The sequence below is a fragment of the Eptatretus burgeri genome, chromosome 12 (genome assembly GCF_056783735.1).
Source record: "Eptatretus burgeri isolate ZD-2024b chromosome 12, Ebu_testis_v1, whole genome shotgun sequence".
Taxonomy (NCBI): Eukaryota; Metazoa; Chordata; class Myxini; order Myxiniformes; family Myxinidae; genus Eptatretus; species Eptatretus burgeri.
Genome location: NC_140972.1, coordinates 37724379 through 37751871, shown reverse-complemented (window position 1 = coordinate 37751871; position 27493 = coordinate 37724379). Strand labels below are relative to the sequence as shown.

General features: G+C 44.1%; 1 protein-coding gene across 8 annotated transcripts in view; it reads left to right on the top strand.

Moving 5' to 3' along the window:
• Positions 1-27493, top strand: part of SH3TC1 (SH3 domain and tetratricopeptide repeats 1) — a 98851-nt gene that overhangs the window by 61779 nt on the left and 9579 nt on the right. For 5 of the 8 annotated variants that reach the window (XM_085850172.1, XM_085850173.1, XM_085850170.1 and 2 more), the window contains 8 exons: positions 193-385; positions 810-946; positions 1061-1108; positions 1219-3045; positions 3170-3350; positions 10230-10380; positions 14718-14843; positions 23381-23531. In XM_085850172.1, the coding sequence (XP_085706298.1) occupies positions 193-385; positions 810-946; positions 1061-1108; positions 1219-3045; positions 3170-3350; positions 10230-10380; positions 14718-14843; positions 23381-23531 (2814 nt within the window). Of the gene's footprint in view, positions 1-192; positions 386-809; positions 947-1060; positions 1109-1218; positions 3046-3169; positions 3351-10229; positions 10381-14717; positions 14844-23339; positions 23532-27493 lie in introns of all 8 variants that reach the window. The other 3 variants (XM_085850176.1, XR_015050329.1, XM_085850175.1) reach the window with 3 other exon arrangements.

Genomic DNA, 27493 nt, shown 5'->3' with positions numbered 1-27493 from the left:
TACATTGATAAAAATGTAGCATTGTCAATGTCATAATTACCCCCAGTATATCTTTGCCTTTACTTGTGCATTATTTTTCCAAGCCAAATTGCATATACACTATGATTGTCATTTCAGGGAATCAAGTTTCCCTGCTCTGATATTATTGTAATATTGCATCACAATGTGGTCTTTTGCCTTTTTTGATTACAGCTGGTAGTTGGTTCCAAACACAGCATGCATATGCGGCTCAAACAGCAGATGAGTTAAGTTTTGTTGAAGGTGAGCGGTTGGAGGCAGTGATCTCGCTTCAAAGTGGGGTCTGTTGGCTATTGGCCAGATCAGAAAATGGAGAACGTATCGGATTTGTTCCCAGCAGCCTCATCCGTCCAGAGCCTGATGCCCTGTGGGTTTGTGTTTGCATAAATTTAGAGATTGTAGTTTTATTTTGAAGAGGAGACCAGGCTATCAGTACTATGTACTTTTGGGGAGCACAGACCCCAACATTTTGAGTGTATCTTTGGCTGATTTTTGATATATAATTTTGACTGCAGTAAATTATAAGTATAACAATGCAGATTAATATGATATGATAGCAACAGCTATGTCCCAGGAATTTGGATATATAGAGTGTTTCAAGGGTCTGCATATTTCCTCATTTTCTCCTATATATGGTTATCGTACTTCGATGAGAGGATTCCTCAAAATGTATCAAAATTTTGAGCTTGTTGAAACACAACTTTCTGAAATATCAAACTCAACGTTTTCAATCATGATATGATCAAGGTTCCTCTTGTTTGTAACAATTTTATATCCAATATAACTTTCAGTGAGATGAATGACCTTTCTTTCAACTGCAAAGAGGAGCTTTTGCATTGCAATTATTCTGAAGTCTTTGGGATAGAAGATGCGATTGAGTTTCTCGCAAGTCTGACTGGAATAGACGCTTGTGCGATCTACAAAATGGGTAAGATTTCTTGAGGATATTATTGGGCTTCCTGAAAAAATGACGTTTTTGCACAACACAAACATATTCAGAGAGAATCGTTTATGATTAATTACCCTCTTCTCTTGCATACAGACAAAGAGGAGCTTTTGGATGTTGACCTTGAAACGTTAGCAGAAATAGGTTTGTGCTGCTTCGTTAAATGCTCAATGACTTGAAAACTCGCATGATGAAATGCTATCCACAGCACATCTGAAAGGTGTCCCAAAACTGTACTTCCGTTTTTCTTGCAGAACATTTTCACATTACTCCAGAATTTGTGGCAGATATTGCTGCTGATGTTCCTGAATTTGTGGAAACAGTCCATTGGGTTGAACAATCCATTGCAGAGCAACCTACAACTGAAGTCAAAAGCAATATCTTTCTTAATCAACTACAGGAACCAGGTGGTTGCAGCGACAATACGCAAGAAGCAAAATTTGGAAGAATGACGAAAGAAAATGTTGATGTTGATGATGATGAAGAAAGTTTGGATAATGAAGTAGAGATACATTTTATAAGAAACCATGAAGAAGATGAAGAATGTCAAACATCTGATGATGTGGGAAATACTGCAATAATAGATGAAGAAAGCTCAATGAATTTCTTGCTGTACCTCAACACACCAGGGCACAGGAAGTCATTTGAAGCTTATTATCGGGAGGATTCTTCTCCAGCCTGCAAGATTTTCCAAGGTTGTTCGGATGAATCCATGGTTGAGCACTTACTGGAAGATCTGCATGCCCGAGCCAAACATGGGTGCATGCTTTGGGCTCTCAGCCGCATTTGCTTCCTCCTCGGTCGACACTGTGCCCAACGAGTCAAACTGTTCCAGGCAAGAGTCTACTTCGAAGAGGCTCTGTCAATTCTTGAAGGAGACATTCCTGACCTGCCTTTCATGAAGGTGCTCTACACCAATCTTACAACAGTGTACTTGCGTCTACGGAATCAAGCTAAGGCTGATCATTTACTGAAAAAGACAGAAGCACTTTTACTTGGAGCACCAGAAATGTCATACTGCCATTCAGCTGCACTTGAAGTGCTCAAGTATAGTCTCAGGAGAGCTGTACTCATGAGAAATGAGAAACTTGAGGGTAGAGTTTGCATTCTGATTTCATCCTGCTATCTCAAACTAGGACAAATTTCTGAGGCATTGCCTTTTGTTGAAAGACTTCAATATCTAGCAGATCAGCATGCCAATTTAGGTCAAAACAATTGTACAACTTTCTACAACCTGCTCAGTTTCCTGTACAACAGAAAGTGCCTTCCACGAATCTGTTTGGCATGTAGTAGGTTTTTATTGACCATGCCACGCGTAAAGGTTCTGCAGTGTTTGCAAGGTGCCAGATGGGTTGTCACTGCTTTGTGTGAAACAAAAGACAACACTCACCTATGCAATGGCCAAATCCCAGCCCTATGCAATCCATACTTCCTGAAAGCATTAGAATTCTGTCAGCTTGATGTTTCCTTAGAATTGTGGTGGACCATTAATCTCAGCATTTCTGAGCTCTACAGGCAGCATGGTTACTTTCAAAGATCTACTGATCATCTTCGCAAGGTCACAGAGTTGGCACCAGCTCTCTCAACCGTAAAGGCGATAGATGTTTCTGTGAGGCTTGCCTGGATAAACATACAAGAAAACGAACTTCAAAGAGCTAAATATATCCTCACTCCTTCACTGAAAATGCTGACTGGAATGAGATTTCCACAGGAAAAGGGTGCGGTCTACAATATTCTCGGGCTCATTCTGTCAAGAGAACAAAACATCACACAGGCTTTGTTGAACTTCCGTAATGCCTTTGCCATGGCGAAGATAACGGGCAATATTTTGAACCAGGCAGTTTGCCGTGCCAACATGGGTTTCCTGGCAATGAGGATCGGTGCAAATATCGGGGCCAACTTATTTCTCCAATCAGCCTTGGATCTTGTTAAATGGAAAAAGCTAACTGAGCTTCCACGGAGCTTTGTGCTGGTTCCACTCAGCTTGGGCCAGATGACACCATGCAAAGAACCTCAAACAACGATCATTCTCTACCATGAGCTGGCTTTGTTGTTGGCTTTATCCAAAGACAACCTGAAAGGTGGGTGAGCACCAGCGTTGAAACTCAAATTGCATAAAAGAATCCCAGAGGTATTCTAATTACTGCACAATAAAAGAAGGTTTGAAAAACTCCTTCATCATTGTTGTACTGGATCTCTTGCCAGGCCAGTTGCTTGTGACAACCATGCTGTGCAGATTGTACAAAGACAGTGCGGCGCATATTGACCGCCTTCACCGTTACCGCAAGTTTCAACTCGGCCTTGTTCGCTCGGCTCACTGCCGCAGACTTGAAGGATGCATCCTGCAGACCCTAAGTGATTTGCTCCTTGAGCAGCACACTGCATGGTATGGAACAGCCCTCCACTTCATGATAATTAAATGATTTGTAAGTACGTTATAAAAACTAGCTGCTATCATCATCACACTGAAAGTAGATAATGTATTTGCTGTTCCTCACTAAAACACTAAAATAGACATAAAGTGCAAGTAATATTCTTCTTCGTTCAGATGCAGCACAAGGCTGCAGGATAGCACCATTGACTGAGGGCACCACTTTGCTGCTGATGCCATGCCCTCTGCTGGCTAGAGCAGGAATTTGGAATTTGGTCAAGGTGTCAGTAATCACTCACCTCCTCTTCATGAAGGACACCATGGGATCTTTAACATCCACCAACAAGTGGTGGCAAACGGGACACCAGTTTAATATCCAGCCAAGGGTCGGCATACACATTTATTAATCACCCTGCCTGTGAAACACCAGGATGACAGTTTATAGTTGGATCGGGATTTGAACGATTTGAACCCAGGCTTTACAGCTTGGAGGCAAGTGTGCATCCTCTAGGTCTAGACCATCCTGTCAGTCCAGTAATATTATGTAATGATTAGATGAGGGCAAGGAAGGGAAGTAATTATATTGTTACAGCTGTGGAAATTCGCATTACACATTTTCCCATAAGGAGTCCTCAGGTGAGATATATCGATAAGTTCATGTGTAGTTAGCCCAAACCCGTTGTTTAGAGGGAATATATGTGATCCATTCGGGCTGCGATTCTTCAGTTAGTCGTTTTTCTTTTTGCTGTCGTTAATTTGGTGCAAGAACAACAACGAACATCGCCACAACCAACATCTCAACGATCACGCCATTCACTACACGACGCCAACAATCACACCATTCACACCATTCACATCTTCGCCACTCGCCATTCAACGGGCACCGTGGGGTCACGATCTCCGCGGGACGGATGAAAGGAGCAGAGTGGCTGCAGCAACCCGGGGTGCGAAGGGGCATCTCCCACCCAAAACTCCTGCTTGAATGTCTCCCGCCGGATTTTCCCTCCTGCTTTTCCCGCGCTTTGGCATGGGGGAGGTGCGATTTGAGCCAGAGGTCAAAGGTGAAAAAAGGTGGGGGCCTGATTTTGGGGGAATAATTCCCTGGCCCCGAGCCAAAACTGACTTTCTTCGTCCCCCGCACGGCACGGGGAGGGGGGAACGAGAGGGCACGCCCCTTTTTGGGAAGCTTCCAGAAGGGAGGTGGAGCCAGAAACGGGGCGGGGCGCGGGGCGGAGCGAAGGGCGGAGCCCGACCCTACAAAAGGCGTGGGTGTGGAGAGTCCTTGCTCTTGGTTCGTGAAGGTCGATTATCGAGAGTTGTGGGTTGTTCGGTTGTTCCCTTGTCGTCGGTTCGGTGGTCCCTGTTCCCTTGTCCCTGAAGGGGAATTGTCGAGAGTTGTGGTGATTGTTCCTGGTCAGAGGATTGTTCCTGGTCCATCCCTGTCGGGCGGATGACAAGTGCAGGCACGAGGCACGAGCACAGTGGACCACGCCGGAGGGACTCGGAGTTACGGTCGCCAAGGACTCAACGTGCTAAGGGAAGTCGTGACTTTCTTTTCTTTTGGGGTTTTGTGTAAATGTCTGTGGGTGGCGCCAGTCTTGAAAAGTAGAACTGTTATAAGTGTTGCCGTGTAAATCATATTTGGTTGTAGATGTGCTTGCTTTTATTGTGTTTTCTTGCTTGACTGTAACATACGTGCCTTCCGTGCTTCCGTAATAAATGTGCTGGTCCAATTGTTCCCCGTTTCGTTGAGTCCTTTCCTTTGTTTGAATCTCCATCTTGCATCACGTAAGGGATTAATAGTGGGTTTTAAAACACCCGGTAACGAATCTGAACCGTCAAGGTCGACGATAACTCCGCTCGGTTATCCCTGTAGTATGGAATGAGCCGCTTAAGCGTGCCGCTTAACACAACCAAGGAGTTGTGGCGTGGTACAACTCATTGGTACGCTATCCACGCGAGTACTTAGGTAAATCGACCATTCGGCGATCGGACCCTATTTCGCGCGGGTAGAATACGGACTGAGTTGTGGTGAGGTTAAACCCCCACCCGTGACTGGCTCCTGGCGGTAGTTCCCGGAGGGTCACGACTGAATTGTCCGTTCTGGTGGGCGACGCGGTCGCCATTCGAAGCGGCCGATCGCACGCTGGACGGGCGAAATTCGTAACAATATTGTTCAACTGTTATGTATCACTTAAGAAAACAAATAATCTCAGGAAGACAAACTTTTTTTATGATCCAACTGACATAGCCACTCAACTTTGTTAACCTGTCATGCCTATATAATTCAGTCAAAGTCAATGCTTTGGAGGCTGTCACTTAATTTTGTTCAACAGCAAATATCCTGTCCTTGCGGACGAGTTAATTCCCCCATTTCTATGATGTCGAGATTTGTATGCGATTTGTTGATGGTTGCTTATGAGTGCGGTTATATGACCCGAGGGGCTCCTGCGAGCAAGCGCTCTCTGGACTGTCTTGTTCCGTGGCTGTTTGCTGCATAGTATCCGTGACTCTGTGTTCATGTGCAGCTGTCTTCCTCCAAATGTTTACCCCGTGAAACATATTCACCCACTCGTGAACTCCACCACCAGCCAGCTCACAAAAATAATATTGCATTCATTTACGTCAGAGCAGCAATGTGACTTCTGAAGTGACTTATCAAACCCCTGGTGGTTTGGTATCAATCCGAAATGCGCAATAATAAGGATTACTGGCCACCATTCAGGCACTCAGTGCTTCAAGCCACAGCCAGGCACGTCTCTCTAAAATAGTGCACTTATGATTATCAGATGTTTGCCAAACCAGTTCTTGATTTGAAGAATCCGTTTTAAAGCCATACGTTTAATTTTGGTGCGCAGTCAGCAGGTGACTTGTTCATGTTGAGAATGCCAATTTGCTATCACAGAGCAATTCCTCTCAAATTGTATAGCGTAAAACACACAATCCAGGTCGTGCCCGATGGTAAAACAAAGGATGAAGAAATCACACAATTGCTGGAGTTATTAAAATAAATAACCATGATGTATCCAGATAACTTTAACAGACAGGGTAAAATATTGACAGAGAATGGAATTAGTAATATCTGCAAAAACTTACAACTCACTTTAGGATGCAATATATTCATGCAACTGATGCAAGTTAAATTGATTTGCCAAATTTAATTTTCTGCGTTGATAAAATCCACATTTCTGAATGTTTGAGCTCTTTCGGTAAAATCATAGACCATTTATAACACCTTGAATAGTGTGTGATGTATGAACCATGTGACATCATCATCGTTCATCTTAACATGTGCCGTTACTCATGTGTTATGTTCAGCAGAGGACAAGACGAGACATGCATGGAATGTTGTAATAAATTATATTAGAAATTTCACCGACTTGCATTTTTTGCTTCATGACCCATTTTGTGATATCAACTTTAAAACTGAAGCCGTCTTTCGTTTCATGTTATTCATTTCATTGCACAACTCAAAATGGCAGTGAAATGAAAAGTTTGATGTTAATTTTTTTGAGTTTGTCCAATGTTTTTTTTTAATGCTGTAACTGCAGTAAGTTCTAATAAACAATGTGTCGAATTGGGATGTGGGGTTGAGAAATTATATTTTATTATTTGTTGGCTTTGTATTGTAGAAATAGGTTTTTGATACACCAGAAACATCAGGAGCATTGGCAAGTCATAGTCATCCCCACCCCTCGCAGGGGCAGGGGAAGGGTGGGAGAGTTTCCTTGTGTCGATGACCTGATCCTGGTTACCACCAACATATTTGCAAAATTTGGTGGAGATCGGGCCAGCCCTGTTTTTTTCTACGATTTTCAGATGCACGTACATACAAACATACATACATACAGAGAATTGTCTAATTTAATATAGTGGGATTGTCGTTTTGATAAGAGATGTTTAATATTGAGTGGATTTGTTTCGTTTTGGTTGAGGCATATTTTTTTCTTGTTCTATTTTAAATACAAGGGTCCAGGCTCATGGAGAATGGACTGGCCCAGAGAGCAACAGAATGGAAAAGAATAGTCATGTGTGGAAGAAATTGTGGATGTGCATGGCAGAGAGCATTAGGTAGTGATGGGTATTTTAAAGACTTTATCATGAGGAGGATGAGACAACGGACACAGTGAGATGATACCACAATTGAAAGAATAATGAGATGAATGAGTGCAGGTGAGAAACTCACCTGGACTTGCGGAGAGTGAGCAGGTGAGGATTTCTAAAAGTGAACATGCGACCTGAGGTGGCTTCAGGAGAACAAGGAGGGGAGAGCAGAGGTAACAAGACTGGATGTCTGCTTCTATAAAATAGAGCTCACCAACTTGCCACTGGTGGGAGGGGGGCAGTCCCAAGGAATCCACTTCCTGCCTTGAGATACCAACGGTGCAGCTGGCCTTGTTTTGACCGCCTCAATATTCACAATATAAGAAGTACAATATAACAATGAGAGGAGGAAGAGATTGGAACCATACTCTGTGCAGAGCATTGATGCTGCGTAAGCTGTCTCCTTGGCTATTGGGCACAATTCTGGACTGGTTGCCACTCCAAAACAGGATACCAGCATGCTGGCACTCATTTTGCTGACATCGGAAGGATGACAGGCAAAGTTAACCCCACCTGGTATTATTTCAACAGCTGAGTGGGATTTAGAACTCAGGACTCTGGGATCCAAAGGTGTAACCACCTTGATGTTGCCGGTGGATGTCTTGGAACTCACCGCAGGGCAAAGAAGAATTTTGTCTCTCAAGGGACACTGGATACTATTGACCAGAGTCGCAGGGCCAGGCTGAATGGCAGAGCTGAACTGTTCAGCGAGCTGAGGCGGAAAACTGTACGTGCACTAAGGGTGGACAAGGAGGCCTATGTGCGTGGAATCTGTGAGGGGGTAGAGCATCACCTGTGGACAGGTGATTCTCGTCCCGCTTTCAGGGGAATTCGCGCATTGCGTTCATCCAAGCCCATCCCTCGGAGCACTGCAGTTCGAGCAGAGAGTGGTAGGCTCTTAACAGAGGAGTCTGAAGTGAAAGCCCGCTGGGCCAGTTACTTTGAGCGGTTGTACCAGGCTGATCCACCAGCTGTCAAGTTGAACGTCAATGGTGTTACAATCCCTGTTGCTGACCCTCCAATCAATTGTGGTCCACCTTCGCTTGTGGAAACACAGGCTGCGGTGAACCGATTGAAACAGGGTAAAGCTCCAGGGATCTGTGGCATCCATGCTGAACTTAAGGCTGGTGGAAATGCTGCACTCGTGTCGTTGCATGCAGTTTTGTGCTCTGCCTGGAACACAGGCATCATCCCAACTGATTGGAAGAGGGGCCTTGTTTGTCCCTCTCTGGAAAGGGAAGGGTGATCGCCAAGACTGCAACAACTACCGAGGGGTGACGCTGCTCTCAGTGCCGGGCAAGGTCTTTGCTCGGATAATTATTGATAGGGTTCGCCACCATCTGCTTGAGCACCAGCGTCCAGAGCAGTCAGGCTTTACACCAAAGAGGTCAACGATTGACCGTATCCTTGCTCTTCGTGTCCTCACCGAACGCAGACGAGAGTTTCGGCAGGGGCTGCTTGCAGCCTATGTTGATCTCTGCAAAGCGTTCGATTCAGCGAATCGGGATGCCCTCTGGAGGATTCTTGGTCTTCGTGGGGTGCCACCAAAACTGATCGATCTGATGTCTGAACTCTACTCTGGTACTGAGAGTGCTGTGAAGTGTGGTGGTACCATCTCTGACTTATTTCCAGTTGTTACTGGAGTTCGTCAGGGATGTGTACTTGCCCCCACACTTTTCAGCACTTGTATGGACTGGATTTTAGGGAGGATGTCGGAAAGATCAAGCTGCGGTGCATCGTTTGGGAATGTCAAGATCTCGGACCTTGATTTCGCAGATGATGCAGTCATCTTTGCGGAGACTTTAGATGTCCTTTTGGGGGCCCTCGAGGTGCTGAATGAGGAGTTGGAGCCGCTGGGATTGCGGGTTTCTTGGGTTAAAACTAAGATCCAGGCTTTCAATGACATCTTGGATGCTGCTGTCCTGTCTGTGCCTGTTTGTGGTGAGGATGTTGAGGTTGTGGAGAGATTCACTTACCTTGGCAGTGATATTCATGTCTCTGCTGGCTGTGAGTCAGAGGTCAATAGACGTCTGGGTTGGGCCTGGGGAGTCATGGATTCACTGGATCATGGGGTGTGGCACTGCCGGTACCTGTGCGGGAGGAAGAAAGTCCGAGTCTTCAGGTCCTTGGTGCTTCCAGTCTTGCTCTATGGATGCGAGACTTGGACTCTGACCAAGGATCTGAGACGGAGACTTAATTCCTTTGGTACCAGGTCTCTTCGGAGAATCCTTGGCGATCGCTGGTCAGATTTTGTGTCCAACGAGCGGTTGCTAACAGACTCGGATGAGATTTGTTACCTGCATGGTCCGTGAGTGTCAGTTGCGGCTGTATGGACATGTGCCTCGTTTTCCTGACGCTGATCCTGCTCACCAGATTCTCTCAGCGAGGGAGTCTCGTGAGTGGAGGAGGCCAATGGGCCGACCACGTGCCTCGTGGTTGCAGCAGGTTGATCGGCATCTCAAGGAGATGGGGATGGGCCTGACATCTGCCTGGGGGGTGGCCAGACGGAGGCCCCTGGAGGACCGGCGGAAAGTGGATGCAGCGACGCGCTGTTCTGGCACATGCTCCCATACCTGTCCTGACCCGACTCTGGGATCCAAAACCCATCACCCTAACCATGAAGCCAACACCAGGCATATCGAACAATGAATAATGGTACAAGTTAATTATCATCTTTTTATTTTGCTTTTTCAGGGCAGTCTTTTAATCTGTACTTTCTTGATGTGCTTTAACCTGGTGTGATACATTCTAATTCCATACATTTTCACTGCTCTCCATTGTTTTTCTGAGGGCTTACAAAAAGGCTTTGGGTCACATGAAGAGCAGTTTGGCAATTTTCATTGACCTGCATGAGCAAGAGAAGGTTGCTTGGGCCTGGCTTTGGGCAGGAAGAATCCATCATGTCCTGGGCCAAAATGAAGTTGTCGATCTTCACTTGCAGGCAAGATTAGCCCTCCTTGCAGATGGTTATCCCACCTCAAACATTTACATCAATAATTAGTCTATTTCTACATCTCATGTGATGATAATTTGATAAAAAAAAACAAGGTGCAAAATATGTTGTTTCAGTGAAACCAGTTTCGTATAGTATGTGAGTGTGATAATTATTAAGGATTATGTCCTCAGCATTTACACAGAACAATTTGAACACTAATGCCGTCATCACTCACTGAAGCAGGTTCCATATAAACGCACATGCAATGTGCATCACGCACCTCGGCTTTGGCAGCATCTACAAAGACGTCTCGTCATATTACAAGAGTAGAGGAGACAGGTGTCGGGAGAGAGATTCATTCGAAATTATAATATTTGGAAGATGATGATAAGGAGTGGAGAAGGGAGGAAAAGAAATGGGAAGGAGGTTGATTGGAAATAATTAAGGTTTTCATGAAAGCAAAGGACGGAACATTTGGCATGAAAAGGAGAACAGGTTGCTGGTACTAAGTGGAAATGAGATCAGGTTATTAGTAATATTCTGTCGGTCGGTCGGTCCCCAGCGATTGCATGCTGAATCAGAGCGAGTTATTCCAATCAGCTCTATTTTGCCAATTTTGGTGACATGCTCAAGTCCAAGGTCATCAGGTAAATTCGTTGAATCTTGGGTTTGATTATTTGACAATGAGGTCATCTGACTGGAATCCTTCATGCACTTCAGGTGCTGTGTACTCTAACTGCTTCATGTCTGCCAAGAAGACAATCCCCATCTCAGTTGACATCATCGTATGCTGCAAACCAAGGTAACATTTCAGAGGACTGCAAACATCAGGCCCATTTTCCACCTCTGTTGGCCCTTGTAAACCGAAGAAGAATGAAAACAAGATGCATGTACTGCCTCCTGAAAGTGTATGTGGCATTGTCCTCTTGTGCTCTCTCAAATTCTGTCAACAAGGTTTCAACATGCTGATTTTTTGGCAACAGGTTGTGTATTGCAGCTTTTCAAACCTTGACATCTGCATCATAGAATCCCTTGGAGAGCTCATCAGCTGCTTGCATGACTGAAGCATCAAGTTCAATCTGATTATCCTGCGCTCAGTGTAACGTAGATTGCCCCAGGATTCTCCATAGCACCTCCAGTGTGAGTTTGTGAGCCCAGATTACGCAACTCCACTGCGAGCCTCTGGGAATGTTCTCAGCAGTGTTCTCTCTGTACACTTCACTCTCCACAAGGATGTTCTTCAAGCCAGAATCTATGTGCTGCCCAATCCCCTTTGCAAAATTTATCTGGATGTGAAACCCTCCGAACATTACCACACTTTTGCATTCATTTTACTTGTACCATTGCAGCATTTTGTACTTACAATACAGATGTTCATCAAAAGTAAGGACTGTCAATCTCTGTCTCAGGGCAGCTGCCATTCTTTGCCAATTCTCAATCACTGTCCAGATAGTGTCAAAATCATGTGCAGGCTCATTTATGATTGGCATAGGACCAATAGTTGTCCTTGTGGGATTCATGTTTGGCATGAGCTGGTTAAATCCTGTCCAACCAGGCACATTCTGGTTATCAGGATGTTGAAGTCTGGCAGTGACCCAGGCAATGTCCATATCATTGGCTGCTGACACAACACTTGAGTCTGCAGGTATATACCAGTCCACTTCCACAGTTTCTTGGAAGGTGGGATCAGGCTTGTTGGTTCCAAAGTTTGAGGACAGAATGGCTTGGAAGTCATCAGGAACATCAACAGATCTAGAATGTCCTGATTCCATACTCAGCTTAGGTATTTCCTCCACTGGGACACTTCTGTGGAAGGCATCTGTTTAAGATGCATAGAAGGTCCCCTTTCCATCGATTATTTCTTCAATAATGTCTATATTTTTATTGGCATACTTGATGTGGCCTGCAAATTGAGTGTTTGTGAAATTCATTGGGGGTGATTGTGTTTCTCTCTTCAACATATCTTGCCAGAACAGAATTTGCTAATGCTGTGTCAGCATGCCTGACTGACTTGGAGCTTATACAGTGACCTGCTGAATGTAAAAGCTCCTTGTTGCTTGGTGAATTGTCAGTCCAAGACTAAGGTGTTTATGGGGGTGCTTATGGCAGTGCTGTGCGATACTCAGTCATCCTGTGCGGTGATAAGCAGACTCACTTTCCTCATCCAAGTGATCCCCAGAGCTGAGAAGTCGAAGAAATAGATACAAACTCTCATGGATTACACCTTCTGCACTTTGACTGCTAACATCCCCAATGCAGGTGCGGCTTGGTGTGGATTTCATGTCTGCTTTGATTTGGATTGAAACACGGTATAGCCAGCTTTGCGATTCAAGATCTTTGTGTGCAGGATATTGGAAATTATCTTCCGATGGGAGGGTGGCTTTATCCTCATTACTTGACAATTCATCAGTCATCTCCCTCAGACTTTGGACAGCAACACCAGCTTATACTGCAAGGAAGATGAGCATTGATTCCCATGCATTGAGGGACTGCACAAAGTCAGCTTGTCCACCAAAAAATCTCTTCATTTTGGTTTTTAAATTTTAGCCTTTCCAGGCGATCACCAATCTCAAGGCAAATGTTGAAATCAGTTTCAAGCAAATGAGTGTACCTCTCTCCCATATTGCGGTGACTGTGTCGATATCTCCTGCAGATAGCCCTCTTTGAACCTCCTGCATCACATTTTTGAAGCAGATTTCAAAAGGATGATTTTCATTTTGCATCGCCCTCTCAACTCAGCAACTGGCTCCACATTTGGTCTACAGTGATCTGTAGAAAAGCAATTAATATATAAATATATCTACCACCACTACTATTGCTATATACACAAAAAAATAACTCCAACTGCAAGCTTGTATCACAGGCCCATAAAAAATTCATCATAATAATAATCAGGCCTTTTTGGTTTAAAGTAAATACGAATTTCCAACATGACAATTATAATACAAATTGTAGTACAAGATGAATAACACAAGACCAAGGTATTTTAAATGTTACTAGATATCAATGTTTATTTTGGGATATTATGGAGGACTGACTGTATGTTGGCTTCAGAAACTGTGCAATATGTGTTACATTTTTATTAAAAAATGAAGGTTTTCCCCAATTTTGGAAGAAAAGCAATGTGACAGTCTTTGGAACATGATTTAAAGTCATTGGTTTATTATTTATGACAATGAGATGATGTTTGTCGTTATGTTTATAAAGTTAAACGAGATATCAACACAAGGCATACAAATAACATAGAAATGCAATATATAACCCAATATGACACCTTTATCAATGGAGACGTGAGTGGATGGTCGTTTCAACATTTACAGTTTCGCACTAAATTAAGTCTTTGACATAGTGTTACATAATTGACTACAATTTGGCTCAAAATTCTTTCCTAAGGTGGCAACATGGATTTTATCGTACAGGAAGGGCTTCTGTTGCTCGCTTGTAACAGAAATGTTACGTCAAAGTCACATTCTTGCGAATGGCCTCCAGACTAATATGTCAATTGGTCAATGAGTGTGTTTTTTCATGTGCATATGCTAGCTAGTATTTGCTTGTAAACAAGATCCCCGCAGTACGATTCAAACTTTATTTTAAGATTAGGCTATTGTCTGCTGGTGCCTTCACCATACTCAAAATTATTTGTATATGTGGGGAAATTGCATGCCCAGATGAGGAATCAAACCCAAGTCCTCGAGTGAACCATATCAGTGCTCTGCCATCTGAGCTATCTGGGAAACCCACAGGCTGTACATGAAATTCTGCCACGTATAGATGCCACTCTCTTTCCCCCACTGCGAACCATAGGAGCAGTGACAACCACAGGACCATGTCCCTCCCATGTCGCCCAGATGGCTGAGATGGCAGAGCAGTGGTATGGTTCACCAGGTTCACCAGAAGACCTGAGTTTGATTCCTGGTCGAGGCATGTAATTTTCACACATATACAATCTTTTAATGCCTGTTCATTCATAATTCGAGATTCAAAATTATTGGCCTGACTCAGCCAATGGGAAGAAAATGGCAAACCAAACAGATGTATTCCTTGCCCACGAAGCTGCTTTGGAAGTAAATTCCATCCTCCTTAGTTCGTGGAGATGAAGATACATATGTGGTTTTGTCTTTTGGCAGACATCACATGATTTATAACCTGATTATATACATAAGATGTTTTATGTCCCAAATCCTACACACGTCGTAATATCTTATGATGCAGCCTTCATTGTGTAGCCATCTGGTTTGTGTAACCACAAGGAAGGTGACGACATAAAGAGGCTTTACTTTTTATTTTCATTGTACTGAAAACGTGGCAATGTCCCTCAAATGTGATTCTATCCTCCTCTCCAGCAGATGGCTATGGCTATTGCTGAGAACCTTGATGGAGATCAGCATATCCTGGGACTTTATGAAGCAGCTGGCGACATCTACTTCAATGGCAATCAGGACAGGGAAAAGGCCCTTGCATTCTATGAGGTTTGTATTTTTAACCCTTTTGTGCCTGTTCCTGGTATCGCATATATATTTTTTAAATTTAATAAACTATTCTACATGAACAACACCAGGCACAAAATGCAATATTCTATATGTAGGACACTGGGCACAAAAGGGCACAAGGCTCTTCCATGCTTCTTCTTTTCTAACTGCAATACTTTGACCAGTGGGATGGCAAATTGGATTGACACTGCTTGATAGCTGTGATGTGCAGCATGTGACTATCATCATGGTTCACTGCACCAATGTGTATAAATTGCATCAAAAGTGCTTTTCTCAAACTACCCCAACTACAACTGCTTTCATTTTCTTTGAGACATTATTTCATGACCAGCATAGCCCATCGAAGACCTTCTCAATTAACTTTCTTGTACTTCTTGGTAAACTCATCATTGTCATTTACACAGCACATCCACTCCAACTTGCATATGTTTAAGATATAGTTTGTTTTGTATATCACTGTCAGAATTTCATACTTAACGACATTATACTCAATATATTATCTTTTCTGTGTTTATGAAATACAACACAACATACCAAACTAGTGCTTCACAGGCAATGTATTGCATCAATGAGTGTGCCGTTCTTTGGATACCATCTGCTACATGAGGCGGTTGATGGTAAAGATCCCACTGTGTTGATCGAAGAAGAATGGGGAGTCATTGCCTGCACCCTATTCAAATTCCTGTCCTAATGAGTCGGGAAATTCCTGCCCATTACATTAGTGGCATATCCAAATTCCTGCCCTAATGAGAAGGGAAGTTCCTGCCCATTAGTGGCATAGACATCTAGGGAGGGCAGTTTCGTTCTGATCGGACAAACCTTAGTGGAGGTTTGGTGAAAAATGCTAAAGTTGTGATGTAACCAGAGAACTGAATTCGTAATTTAATCCCGGTCGAGTTTGCACTCGCGAGTGATGATTGTTACACTTTCCTGAATTTGGCTGGGGGAGTTATGCAAAAGAAAAATGATAGTTCTGGTCTGTGGATGCATCCAACCATCGAATGTAGTGAAACATGTCCGAACCTTTATGGGACACGGGCACGTCAGCCAGTATCGCCCCCCCCCCCATGAAACCGAGCCATCTGAAGACCTGAATTAGAACCAAACATTTGATTGGTCACATGATCCCCTTAGCTTGTGTGTGAGCAAACCATTCTTTACTATGCCAGCTCACACCCAAAACAACAGAAAATGACAAGAAGACAGGTTCATTAACTGGAGATGAAATTTAATAACAAAAACAAAGAAAAGAATGAAAAAGAGCAATCGGAGATTACAGACACTTGTTTTGTGTGGTGTTTGTGTAGTTTTGTGTGGTGTATTTTATGCAGTTTTTTGTGGTGTATTTTGCGTGCCGTTTGTGTACTGGTGTGTTACTCAATTAATAAGACACATAACTGCAACTGCAACTTTATAACTGCTGGCAACAATGACCGGGTACCAAGATGTCCCGCTTTGATGCAACCCAACTTTTATCGGATACCTTACCCTGACCTATGAAAGAACCCAAGCAAGCAAAAAAGCACATATTAAGTCATGAGAAGGTACCTGGATAGGATTCGCATTTCAGCTGCTACTCCTTTACCCCCAAACCCATCCAGGCACAGCCAAATGAACCTTATACGAAAAAAAATATCAAAAAGAACCAAGATCAAAAAAAAGTATAATTCTGGCTGACAGACCATGCATTGGATCAAGTTAAAATTTAAAACATGTACTCCCCATCACTACTAGATCATAATTGTGAAGTTTCACATCGATTGATTAAGCGGTTCCAGAGAAAACATTATTTAATATTTTCTTGAATCCAATATGGCTGCCAAACCATGTGACCTATCAATTATTCCTTAACAAACTTGCACACCCAAAGCTTAGGGAGCATTTGTGTGAAGTTTCCCCCCAATCTCTCCAGCCTTTCTAAAGAAGAAGATTTTTTATATGTTTCAAGGTAAATCAAATATGGCTGCCAAACCATGTGACCTATGATGTCATATGTGTGAACCTTTTGTTCCTCATGGATAGGCAGTCATATCTGTAAAGTTTCGCCTCTATCTGTTAAGCCACTTCAGAAAAGAAGATTTTTGAAGGTTTTTTTTTTGAAAAACAATATAGCTGCTGAAGCAAGTGACCGATGATGTTGGCAATTTTTTTTTCTCTGGACCATTTTATCCCAAGATCACCCTCAAAAATGTTCATACTGATCAAATGTAGCATTCTACAGATGCAATGACGACGTCATAACGAAGGCACCTATGACATGATAAATAAATAAAAATCACACCTATTCCCCATAAGGCGTACATGCCATGTGCCAAGTTTCAATTTTGCCTTGGTGCGGTTTCAGAAATACAGAGATCCAAAGATTTTCCTTTTTTTCTAACATGGCTGCCATCTTGACCTATGACGTTATAATTATCATTAAAACATTCTATATGAGTAATTGCTCTGATGGGAAAATTTTGCCTCAATCCGACAAGCGGTTGTAGAGAAAAATACTAAAGTTCTGTGTGGACAAACGAACAAACAGAAAGACAAAAAAAACAAACAAACAAGAAAAAGACGTCGTGCAGAGAATGATACTTGCAAAGTCCACCCCCCTTTCCAAAGGTTGCCATGGATACATCAAGTTGTCCATTTCATTAAGATTAAAATTGACAATCTTAATCAAAGCTCAGGTCAATCGGATGAAAATTTATTATTTTTCAGATTAAAATTGATGATTTTAGAAGTTTGACCTTGAGTTGACCTTTGACCTTTTTATCTTAAAAGTAGTAGGTTTCCAAATTCAGTGATGCACTACGCAATTGCTTTTCAATGTTCAAGTCAATCAGATGAAAATTGACGATTTTTCAGACAAAAATTGATGATTTTAAAAGTTTGACCTTGAGTTGACCTTTTGACCTAAAATAGTTGGCTTCCCAATTCAGTGACACAATATGCAAATATTGTTCAAATTTCAAGTTAATCGGATTAAAAATGACGATTTGACATATTTACCTCAAAATGACCTGACATTTGACCTCAAAATCAATAGGCTTCTCAATTGAGACTACCTCTACAACTTGGTAAAGTTTCATGATGATTGATTTGGAATTGTGACCTGCAGGCGATTGATAAACAGACAAACAGACAGAATAATAAAATCGACTGACCAATATATTTGAAAAATCTTTGATTTTTCAAGGAACAAACATACCCAAATGCAACCACCTCCTTCTGCAAAGGTAACTATTAAGTATCTGAAAATGCAAAGCCCATCCCTGTCCACTTTATATTCAGACTTCTTATTCTTCCATATGCTAAACATGATGAAAACAGCTAAACCAGAAGGGCACTCGGTAGAGCGCACACCTCCGCCTCGTAATGCCTGATCCACGAGAACATATTGGGCCCAACGCATGTTTGAAATATTATGCTATATATCGTTTTTGGCTCTGTCTCTCAATGGAGAAGAATCACTTAAGCAATTCTAGTGTCCGATCCGGATCCATATCTTCACCGAAATCGAATAATTTCGTCCTTGTCATACACCCAACCTCTCCACCTAGTTTTGTCCGAATCAGTCAACAACTTTTTCAGGTATCATGCGAGATATTGTTTTTGGTTCTGTCTCTCAATGGTGAAGAATCACATAAACAATTCTAGTATCCAAATCCGGATCCATATCTTCACTAAAATCGAATTATTTAATCCTTCTCACACACCCAACCTGCCCACTAAATTTCACCCAGATCCGTCAAAAATTTTTTGAGATATCCTGCACACAAACAGACAGACAGACAAATATAGAGGGGTGAAAACACAACCTCTTTCACCTTCGGTGGCAGAGGCAAAAATCCAAAAAATTATGATTTTAGGCGAACTTGACTTTTTGACCTCAAAAGCAATAGGCTTCAGCGACCCAATATGCAAACCCTGCTTAAATTTTAAGTCAATCAGATGAAAATTTATGATTTTATGACGCTGACCTTTGAACTTTTGAAGAAAGCATTAATTTGTCTTCTTATTGGTTCACGAGCCAGTAAGTGACCACTATATTCGTTATGGGTGTGTGTCTGTCTTGCCTGTCCCGAGCATAGCTCTGTGGGTTTTGATCCGATCTTGATAAAATTTGGGTGTGAGGTTTATATCATGATCCGGTTGTGTTTTCCGGAGAATGGGCGTGCTGCACCCATTATGGCGAACTGTGTACATTACTCGTGAACCACCGCCGTCTCCAGACTTGTTGTAATAATAAAGCTTTGTTGAAAATTTGATGACAAAAGCCCGAATGGTAAAAAGTTATGGCCCCCGGACAGACACACAGACAGACACTCGGACACACACACACACACACACACACACACACACACACACACACACACACACACACACACACACACACGTCATTGTGAACCCCTATCTTCCGATGTGCGATGTGCAGGGGACAGGCTAACAAGAAAGAGCAATCAGATTGCAGAAGCTCACCAGGACTTGTTTTGTGTGGTATATTTTGTGTGCCAAATAAATGGAAGGTTGTACTAAATGAAAGGTCTTAATGGTCCAGTTGTAAATGTGTAAAGGTAAAAGTTCTGAAAAGTTATAAATGGCAAAGGTCTGAAAAGTTATAAAGGTCAAATAGTCTGCAAGTTGAAAGGTCTGAAAATGTCTAAATGGGTCTTCATGGTCAAAATGGTAAAAAGGGTCATAAAATGTCAAAGGGGTCAAAAGGGTGTAATTTAAGGTCTACAGGGTTCTAAAACATACAAAAGGGTCCAGATGTCAAAGGGGTCTACAAGGTATTAAAAGGTCTGAAAAGTGTGAAGGTCTAAAGGGTAGAAAGGAGTCCAAGGACCTTCGGGGTTCTAAAGGGTCAGAGTTCTCAAGGGTGTAATGGGGTCTATTGAGTCTTAGAGTTCTAAAGGGTCTTGGAGTTCGAAAGGGTCTTTGGGAGCTTAAGGGTCTCAAAGCAAATATCGATTGCAAATGAAATTTCTCCTCCAGGATGATAGACCTGAGCCTCGTCCTGGCAGCGGAGTTGCTCTCTTTATCAAAAACTCTATTCCCCACTCTCCGTGCAATGCCCTCACTCCTCCACACCCCCAGGATTACCTCTGGCTTCGGCTTCCCCTCCGCTTTCACCTCATGTTTATATGCTTGTTGTACCGTCCACCAAACAGTGATGACTCCATTTACATCTCGCTCGCTGAAAACATGGGCCAACTTCTATCCACTTATCCCAACTCTCGCTCTTCCTCATATGTGGTGATTTCAATTGTCATCATGCCAGTTGGCTGGGTGTGGATACCTCTCTCACCTGCCATGGCACTTCAGCAATGGGCTTTTGCGACTCTTTGGGGCTGACAAAATCTCTCAACTTCCCGACCCGGATCTCACTCAACTGTACATTATCATCTATTCAAGATTTGGTTACGTCCAAGATCCCTGCAAATATCTGCTGCTCTTTTGCTCCAATTGGTTCATCTGACAACATGATGTTTTAAGTTGGCATCTCTGTGGTCGTTCTCAGAGAGCCACCTCAGCGCCGACGAGTCTGGCATTTCACTCAGACCGACTGGCAGGGTCTCGCAGCAGCCAACAAACATTTAGATTGGCCTCCCATTTCTGCTGCCTCTGACATCAACTCATCCTGGGAATTTTTTCAAGGTAATTTGCTTTCTCTCATGCACAGATTTATCCCATCTCATCTTCAGATGTCATTCCCTTCTTTCTGCCGATGGTACACTGAAGCTTGTGGCGAGGCAGTTGTCCTGAAACAACTTGCCTTCGCCTCATGGAAGGCAAATCCTGCTGAAGGCAATCTCAGCTCCTTTCATAAAGCTTGGAACAAGTGTGTCTACCCCCAAGAGAGCGAGGAAACATCATCTTTCTAATCTCAAGTCTGAACTCTCAAACCTGTCTCCCTCCTCCAAATCCTGGTGGTGTCTGGTTAAGTCTGTTTCTGGTGCATGCCCCCCCTCCCCCAAATCTCCTCCCTTACCTCAAATGGCTGCACAGCTGACATTTTGTGGATTTTATCAATGCTTTTTCTGTTTTTTTCAATGATCTTTCTGATTTAGTGGATAATGTGTCTAATTATAAGGGTGGAGGAGCACCTTGTGAGCCAACAGCCATCCATATCTCGTGCCCAACTGTGTCTGCTATCCTCCTGCAGAAAAGGCTGAACGCTTCAACTCCGTATTTCCTTCAAAATATTGTGTCCAAAACCCATCGCTTTCTGTACCCACTTTACTCAGTCGCACCCAGCTGTTCCTGGACTCTGTTTCCTTTTCTCCTGAGAAAGTAGAGACCTTGCTGTCAAACCTTGATCAGATTCTACAACCGGAACAGACGGCATTTCCCACTTGCCGTTAAAAACCTGCTCTCCTGCTCTTGCTCACCCTCTCTCTTGCTCAAGGTCATCTGCCATCTGCTTGGAAATCAGTAAACATGACTGCTCTGCATAGAAAAGGTGCAAAAACAGATCCCTGCAACTACAGACCAACCAGCCTGCTCACAATCATCAGCAAGGTCATGGAATCCATCATTGCTTCCGCTATTAAATCCTTCCTATTCTCCAATGACTTGATCTCCGATCATCAATTTGAATACAGACCAGGTCACTCTACTCTGGACGTGCTACTTCTGCTTTCCCAACAATGGATGGAGATCCTCAATGCCAGACATGAGATCAGAGCCATCTCCCGAGACATATCGTGAGCTTTTGAAACAGTCTGGCTCTCTGCACTGCTCCCCAAACCCTCTTCTTATGATAGTGGGGAAACTTAGCATAACAATTGTGCATTTTGGGAGGAAAGCACCAAATTTGGCACACAAGTAGCCTATCACATTATGAACAGATTTGGATATTGGGCCATCTCAAAATTTTTGATGGCAGTGGAAAATGGCTGCCACAGCCATCAGCGGCTGAATTTGAGATGGCCCAATATCCAAATCTGTTCATAATATGATAGGCGACTAGTGTGCCAAATTTGGTGCTTTCCTCACAAAATGCACAATTGTTATGCTATATTGAGCTAAGTTGCCCCACTATGATATCCAAGGCAATATCCATTCAGGACTCGCAGACTTCCTCTCCTGTCGCAGTCAACACGTGAATCTTGATGGATTCTCTCATCCCTTCTTCCTATCCAGGCAGGAGTTCATCAAGGCAGTGTTCTCGGCCCTGTGCTTTTTCTGCTTTTATCAATGATCCGACTTTTCTCCGACTCTGAAAAATCTTCTTTATCTTTTTCCTGATGACTCCACCCTCTGCCGTACCATCTCTCATCTCTCAGATTGGCAGGCAGCAGCCTCTTCACTCTCTGTAGACCTGGATAAAATCACAAGCTGGTCAAACACTTGGAACATGTCTTTCAATCCTGACAAATCTCACATTCTCACAATGTCTCTCCGAAAGGATCATCTGGAGCTCCCCCCCCCACCCCAATCTGCTTTCTCAACAATCCTCTTGAAGAGGTTCTGTTTTGGGTCTCACTATCTGCCATGATCTTTCCTGGGAAAGCCACATTTCCGAGCTGAATTTCAAAGCCAGTTGCCAACTGGGCATCTTCCATTGTGCAAAATCCTTCCTTGACAAACCTGAGCTCTTAAGCACATACAATGCTTTCATCTGCAGCTTTAAGGAGTACTGCTCTCTCCTCGGGGCTGGTGCTTCTGCCTCACACCTATCTCGGCTTCACGCCGTGGAAACCAAGGCTTTTAGGATCATTGGCATCTCCTGCGATGAAGCAGAGTCTTTACATCTTTCACACCACCACCAAAGGCAGGTCAGTGTTCTTTCTGTCTTCCACTGACTCCTCTCTGGCCTTGCACACCCTGCTGTCTGTGCTCTTTCCCCATAATATTTCTGCAGGGCACACAGGGTCCATCAACCCCCTTTTGGTGAACCTACATAAATCCAGGATCACTGCTCACCTCCACTCGGTTTTTCCTCTTTTTTTTCTTGCCTGTGGAACCAACAACCACATTCTCTTCAATCTCATTCTTCCCTCCAGGTCTTTACGACAGCTGTTCACCATCATCTCAGATCATCCCCGATCCAAACTATGATACTTTCTTCCATTGTTAACTCCTCTCTACCACCCACCCCACCCCAATCCCTCCTCCTTCCAAATTTCCAGTTTTCCCTCTTGAGAGTTTCCTTCTGTATCCATTCTGTCTCCATGCTCTCCTGCCGCCTCCCACCCCCCCACACAGCAATTCCTACCCACACCCATTGTTTGTCCAAGTCTGCCTCTATCTCTGCCATCAATTTTGTTGTTGGTGTTTCTCCCCTCTCTCTACCGTTCCATTTGTCCTGTTGCACACTGATCCGTTCAGTGTATTCATATTCGCTCTTGCATGAGCCTCAATTATGTATACCAAAAAAAATACATCACCAAGCAGAATAATTATGAAAACCATCATCTCATAACTGACCACATTTGACATTTTTCTTCCCCTTAAAGCTGTGAAAAATCTTTACTTTTCCAGACACGTTTTCATGCGAGTGCTTCTCGACGTATTTTTGGCAGAGATCCACCTTACACAAGGCACGGGGGCTACGAGAAAAGGAAGCAGAGCTGCGCATCACATGCAAGCTGACACACATATACATTCAGCTCAGAGCCTTCTCTAAGGCTTTGGAAGTCGGACGAAGGGCATTGCAACTCAGCGTAGATTTTGGTACGTCAAAAGCAAAAACATTCAACTTTTTCATTGTTTTTGTATGTCGCATTCTTACTGGAAAAGATGACATTGACTGTGCTGTTGTTTTGATGGAGTGTTGTTTGAACTGTCAGTCCTGAGTTTGGATCACTACTTGTGGATTCCACATCAGCAAAATGTCATCTCATTACTTTTGTGGATAATGTGTCTAATTCTCAGGGTTTTGGAGTACCTTGTGAGTCAACAGCCATCAATATCTAGTGCTGTGTCTGCTGACGTCCTCCTGCAGCTGGGTTACTTCTTTTTAGGAGGTTGGTGGCAGGATTTGCACTCCGGCCACCGCAAAACACTTCATTCCGCAAAACCCACAAATGCAAAGAAAACTGAAATCTCACTCGGTGGGAGTACATCCTGTGCTGCTGCCCTTCGCCCTTCGCAGGACAGCGTAATGGATGACAGGATTGGGGCAAAGCCTTCGAGTTCCCCATTCCTTGATGATTTGAGGAAAAGCACATGGCAAACTTCCTGGGTCAGATTGCAATGGTGTGTGGCACAGTGGTGCTGACGTGTCGTCCACCAGACGGCGGTCTCCTCGGGTTCACCTGAGGCTGTCACTTCGGGTGGGTGCCTGGAATGTCCGATCCCCAAGAGAGGATGATCACCTGAGCTCAAGCGTTTGAACATCGTTATTGCAGCACTCTTTGAAGTTCAGAGACCGGATTGTGGCGAGATCATGATGAGTGGTTACACCAAGTATTGGTCTGGTCACTTTGATGGTTACCATGCCCAAGGAGATTATGTAGCTGTGTCCAATAAGCTGACTTCAATGATAATTGAGGTAACACCGGTCAACGAGCGTATTATGAGATTAAGGATTCGTCACTCCTTGGGTGTCATTTCCCTGGTCTCTGGATATGCTCCGACTGAGGCGAGTGATCTCACAGTGAATGATGAATTGTATGCCACGCTCAAATCTGGGGTTGATCTGAACTCCTGGCGAGACACTCTTCTCGTCTTGGGGGATTTCAGTGCACCGACTGTAACAGATAGGGATGGATACGAGACATGTGTTGGTCCCCATGAGTCTGGAACTGTGAACCAGAATAGCACTAAGTTCCTTGACTTTGCAAGAAGTCATGGACTTAGTGTGGCTGGTTCATAGTTTCAGCACCCACAAGCTCATTGCTAGAATCGGTATTCCAACGCTGGTGGTGTGGCAAAGGAGATTGACCATGTGCTCGTTGTTGGTCACTGGAGGATGATCCAGAACTGCATGGTCTACCTGAGTGCACAGTTCCTCAATACCGATGACAGGCATGTTGTAGCATCTCTGAAGTTTCAGCTTAAATCCGGGAGAATGGTACCATCCCAGCCTTGGCTGGATGTTGGCAAGCTCAAGGATGAGAGGGTAGCTGAGGAGTTGGCAAATAGGTTGAGTGGGGGATTTGGGGGTCTTGTTGCTTTGGGGAATCCTGAAGAGTGGTGGAGTGCCTTCAAGACCACTGTTCTTGATGTTGAGAGTGGATGTCTTGAAACTCACCGTCGGGCGAAGAAGAATTTTGTCTCTCAAGGAAAACTGGATACCATTGACCAGAGTCGCAGGACCAGGCTTAATAGCAGAGTCGAGCTGTTCAGAGAGTTGAGGCGTAAAACTGTCCGTGCGCTGAGAGTGGACAAGGAGGCCTATGTGCAAGGCATCTGTGAGGGGGTAGAGCATTACTTTTGGTCAGGTGATTCTCATCCTGCTTACAGTGGAATTCACACATTGCGTTCCTCCAAGCCCATCCCTCTGTGCACTGCAGTTAGAGTGGAGGGTGGTGAGCTCTTCATAGAGGAGTCCGAAGTGAAGACCCGCTGGGCCGGTTACTTTGAGCGGTTGCACCAGGCTGACCCACCAGCTGTTGAGTTGGATGTCAGGGGTGTTACAATCCCTATTGCTGACCCTCCAATCAACTGTGGTCCACCTTCGTTTGTGGAAACACAGGCCGCGGTGAACTGGTTGAAATGGGGTAAAGCCCCTGGGATCTGTGGCATCGATGCTGAACTTCAAGGCTGGTGGAAATACTGAACTCATGTCGTTGAATGCAGTTCTGTACTCTTGTCTGGAACACAGGCATCATCCCAACAGACTAGAAGAGGGGCCTTGTTGTCCTGCTCTGGAAAGGGAAGGGTGATTGTCGGGACTGCAACAACTACCGAGGGGTGACACTGCTCTCAGTGCTGGGCAAGGTCTTTGCTCGGATAATTCTTGATGGAGTTCGCCACCATCTGCTTGAGCATCAGCACCCAGAGCAGTCAGGCTTTACACCAAAGTGGTCATCAATTGACCGTATCCTTGCTCTTCGGGTCCTCACTGAACGCAGAAGCGAGTTTGGACAGGGGTTTCTTGCAACCTATGTTGATCTCTGTAAAGCATTTGATTTAGTGAATCGGGATGCCCTCTGGAGGATTCTTGGTCTTTGTGTGGTGCCACCAAATCTGATCAATCTGATGTTTGAACTATACTCTGGAACTGAGAGTGCTGTGGGATGTGGTGGTACCATCTCCGACTTATTTCCAGTTGTTATTGGAGTTCATCAGGGGTGTGTACTGGCCCCTACACTTTTCAGCACTTTATGGACTGGATTCTGGGGAAGATGTCAGAGAGATCAAGCTGTGGTACATTGTTTGGAAATGTCACGATCCCTTTCCTTTATTTTGCAGATGATGCAATCATTTTTGCGGAGACTCTGTATGTCGTTTTGGGGCCCTCGAGATGCTGAATGAGGAGTTTGAGCCACTGGGATACAGGTTTCCTGGCTCAAAATTAAGATCCAGGCTTTCAATGACATCTTAAGTGCTGTTATCTTGTCTGTACCTGTTTGTGGTGAGGATGTTGAGGTCACTGAGAGATTCACTTACCTTGACAGTGATATTTGTGTATCTGCTGGCTGTGAGCCAGAGGTCAATAGACGTCTTGGTCGGGCCTGGGGAGTCATGGATTCACTGGATCATGGGGTGTAGCACTGTCGGTACCTAGGCATGAGGACAAAAGTCTGAGTCTTCAGGTCCTTGGTGCTTCCAGTCTTGCTCAACAGATGTGAGACTGACTCTGACCAGGGATTTGAGACGGAGACTTAATTCGTTTGGTTCCAGTTCTGTTCAGAGAATCCTTGGCTATCACTGGTCGGACTTTTTGTCCGAGCGCTTGCTGAGAGAGACTCAGATGAGATTTGCTACCTGCCACGTCTGTGAGCTTCAGCTGCGGCTGTATGGACATGTGGCTCGTTTTCCTGACGCTGATCCTGCCCATCAGATTCTCTCAGCGAGGGAGCCTCTTGAGTGAAGGAGGCCAATGGGCCTACCATGCCCCTCGTGGTTGCAACAGGTTTCTCAGCATCTCAACTGAGACAGGGATGGGCCAGGCATCTGCCTGGGGGATGGCCAGATGGAAGACCCTGGAGTACCGGCGGTAAGAAGTAATGCAACGATGCGCTGCTGTGGCGCATGCTCCTTTACCTTACCTGACCTGTTTAATTCTGATGCTGTTATCCTTAAAAAGGAGCCTTTCAGTGATAGTCACATTTGGTAGAAAGCACATGTGGATTTACCGATAGCACTTGTGGTGTCCACAATTTACCGTTCCAAATTCAAACAATAATAGAATATATGAAATGGGTTCCACCGATGCAGTTTGCTGCATGTGAAACCTTTTCTCAAGATTTTATTGTCAATATCATCATCAGTCCACTTCTACGTGAGCACTCCTTGTTACACCTAACGTGTCGAGGCAATACACAATGTCGTTCCATGTTCAGTTCAGCATTCCAGCATTTTCAGTTTCGATTGCAGCCCTAAACTTCTTCCTCAAATCCTAACCTTTCACATAATCCCAATGAAAATAATGCAGAGGGGTTATGTCCAGTGATGTGATGGCCACGGAACCGGACCATTGCACCCAATCCATCGATCATTGAACAGTTTGTTGAGGAAATCACGTA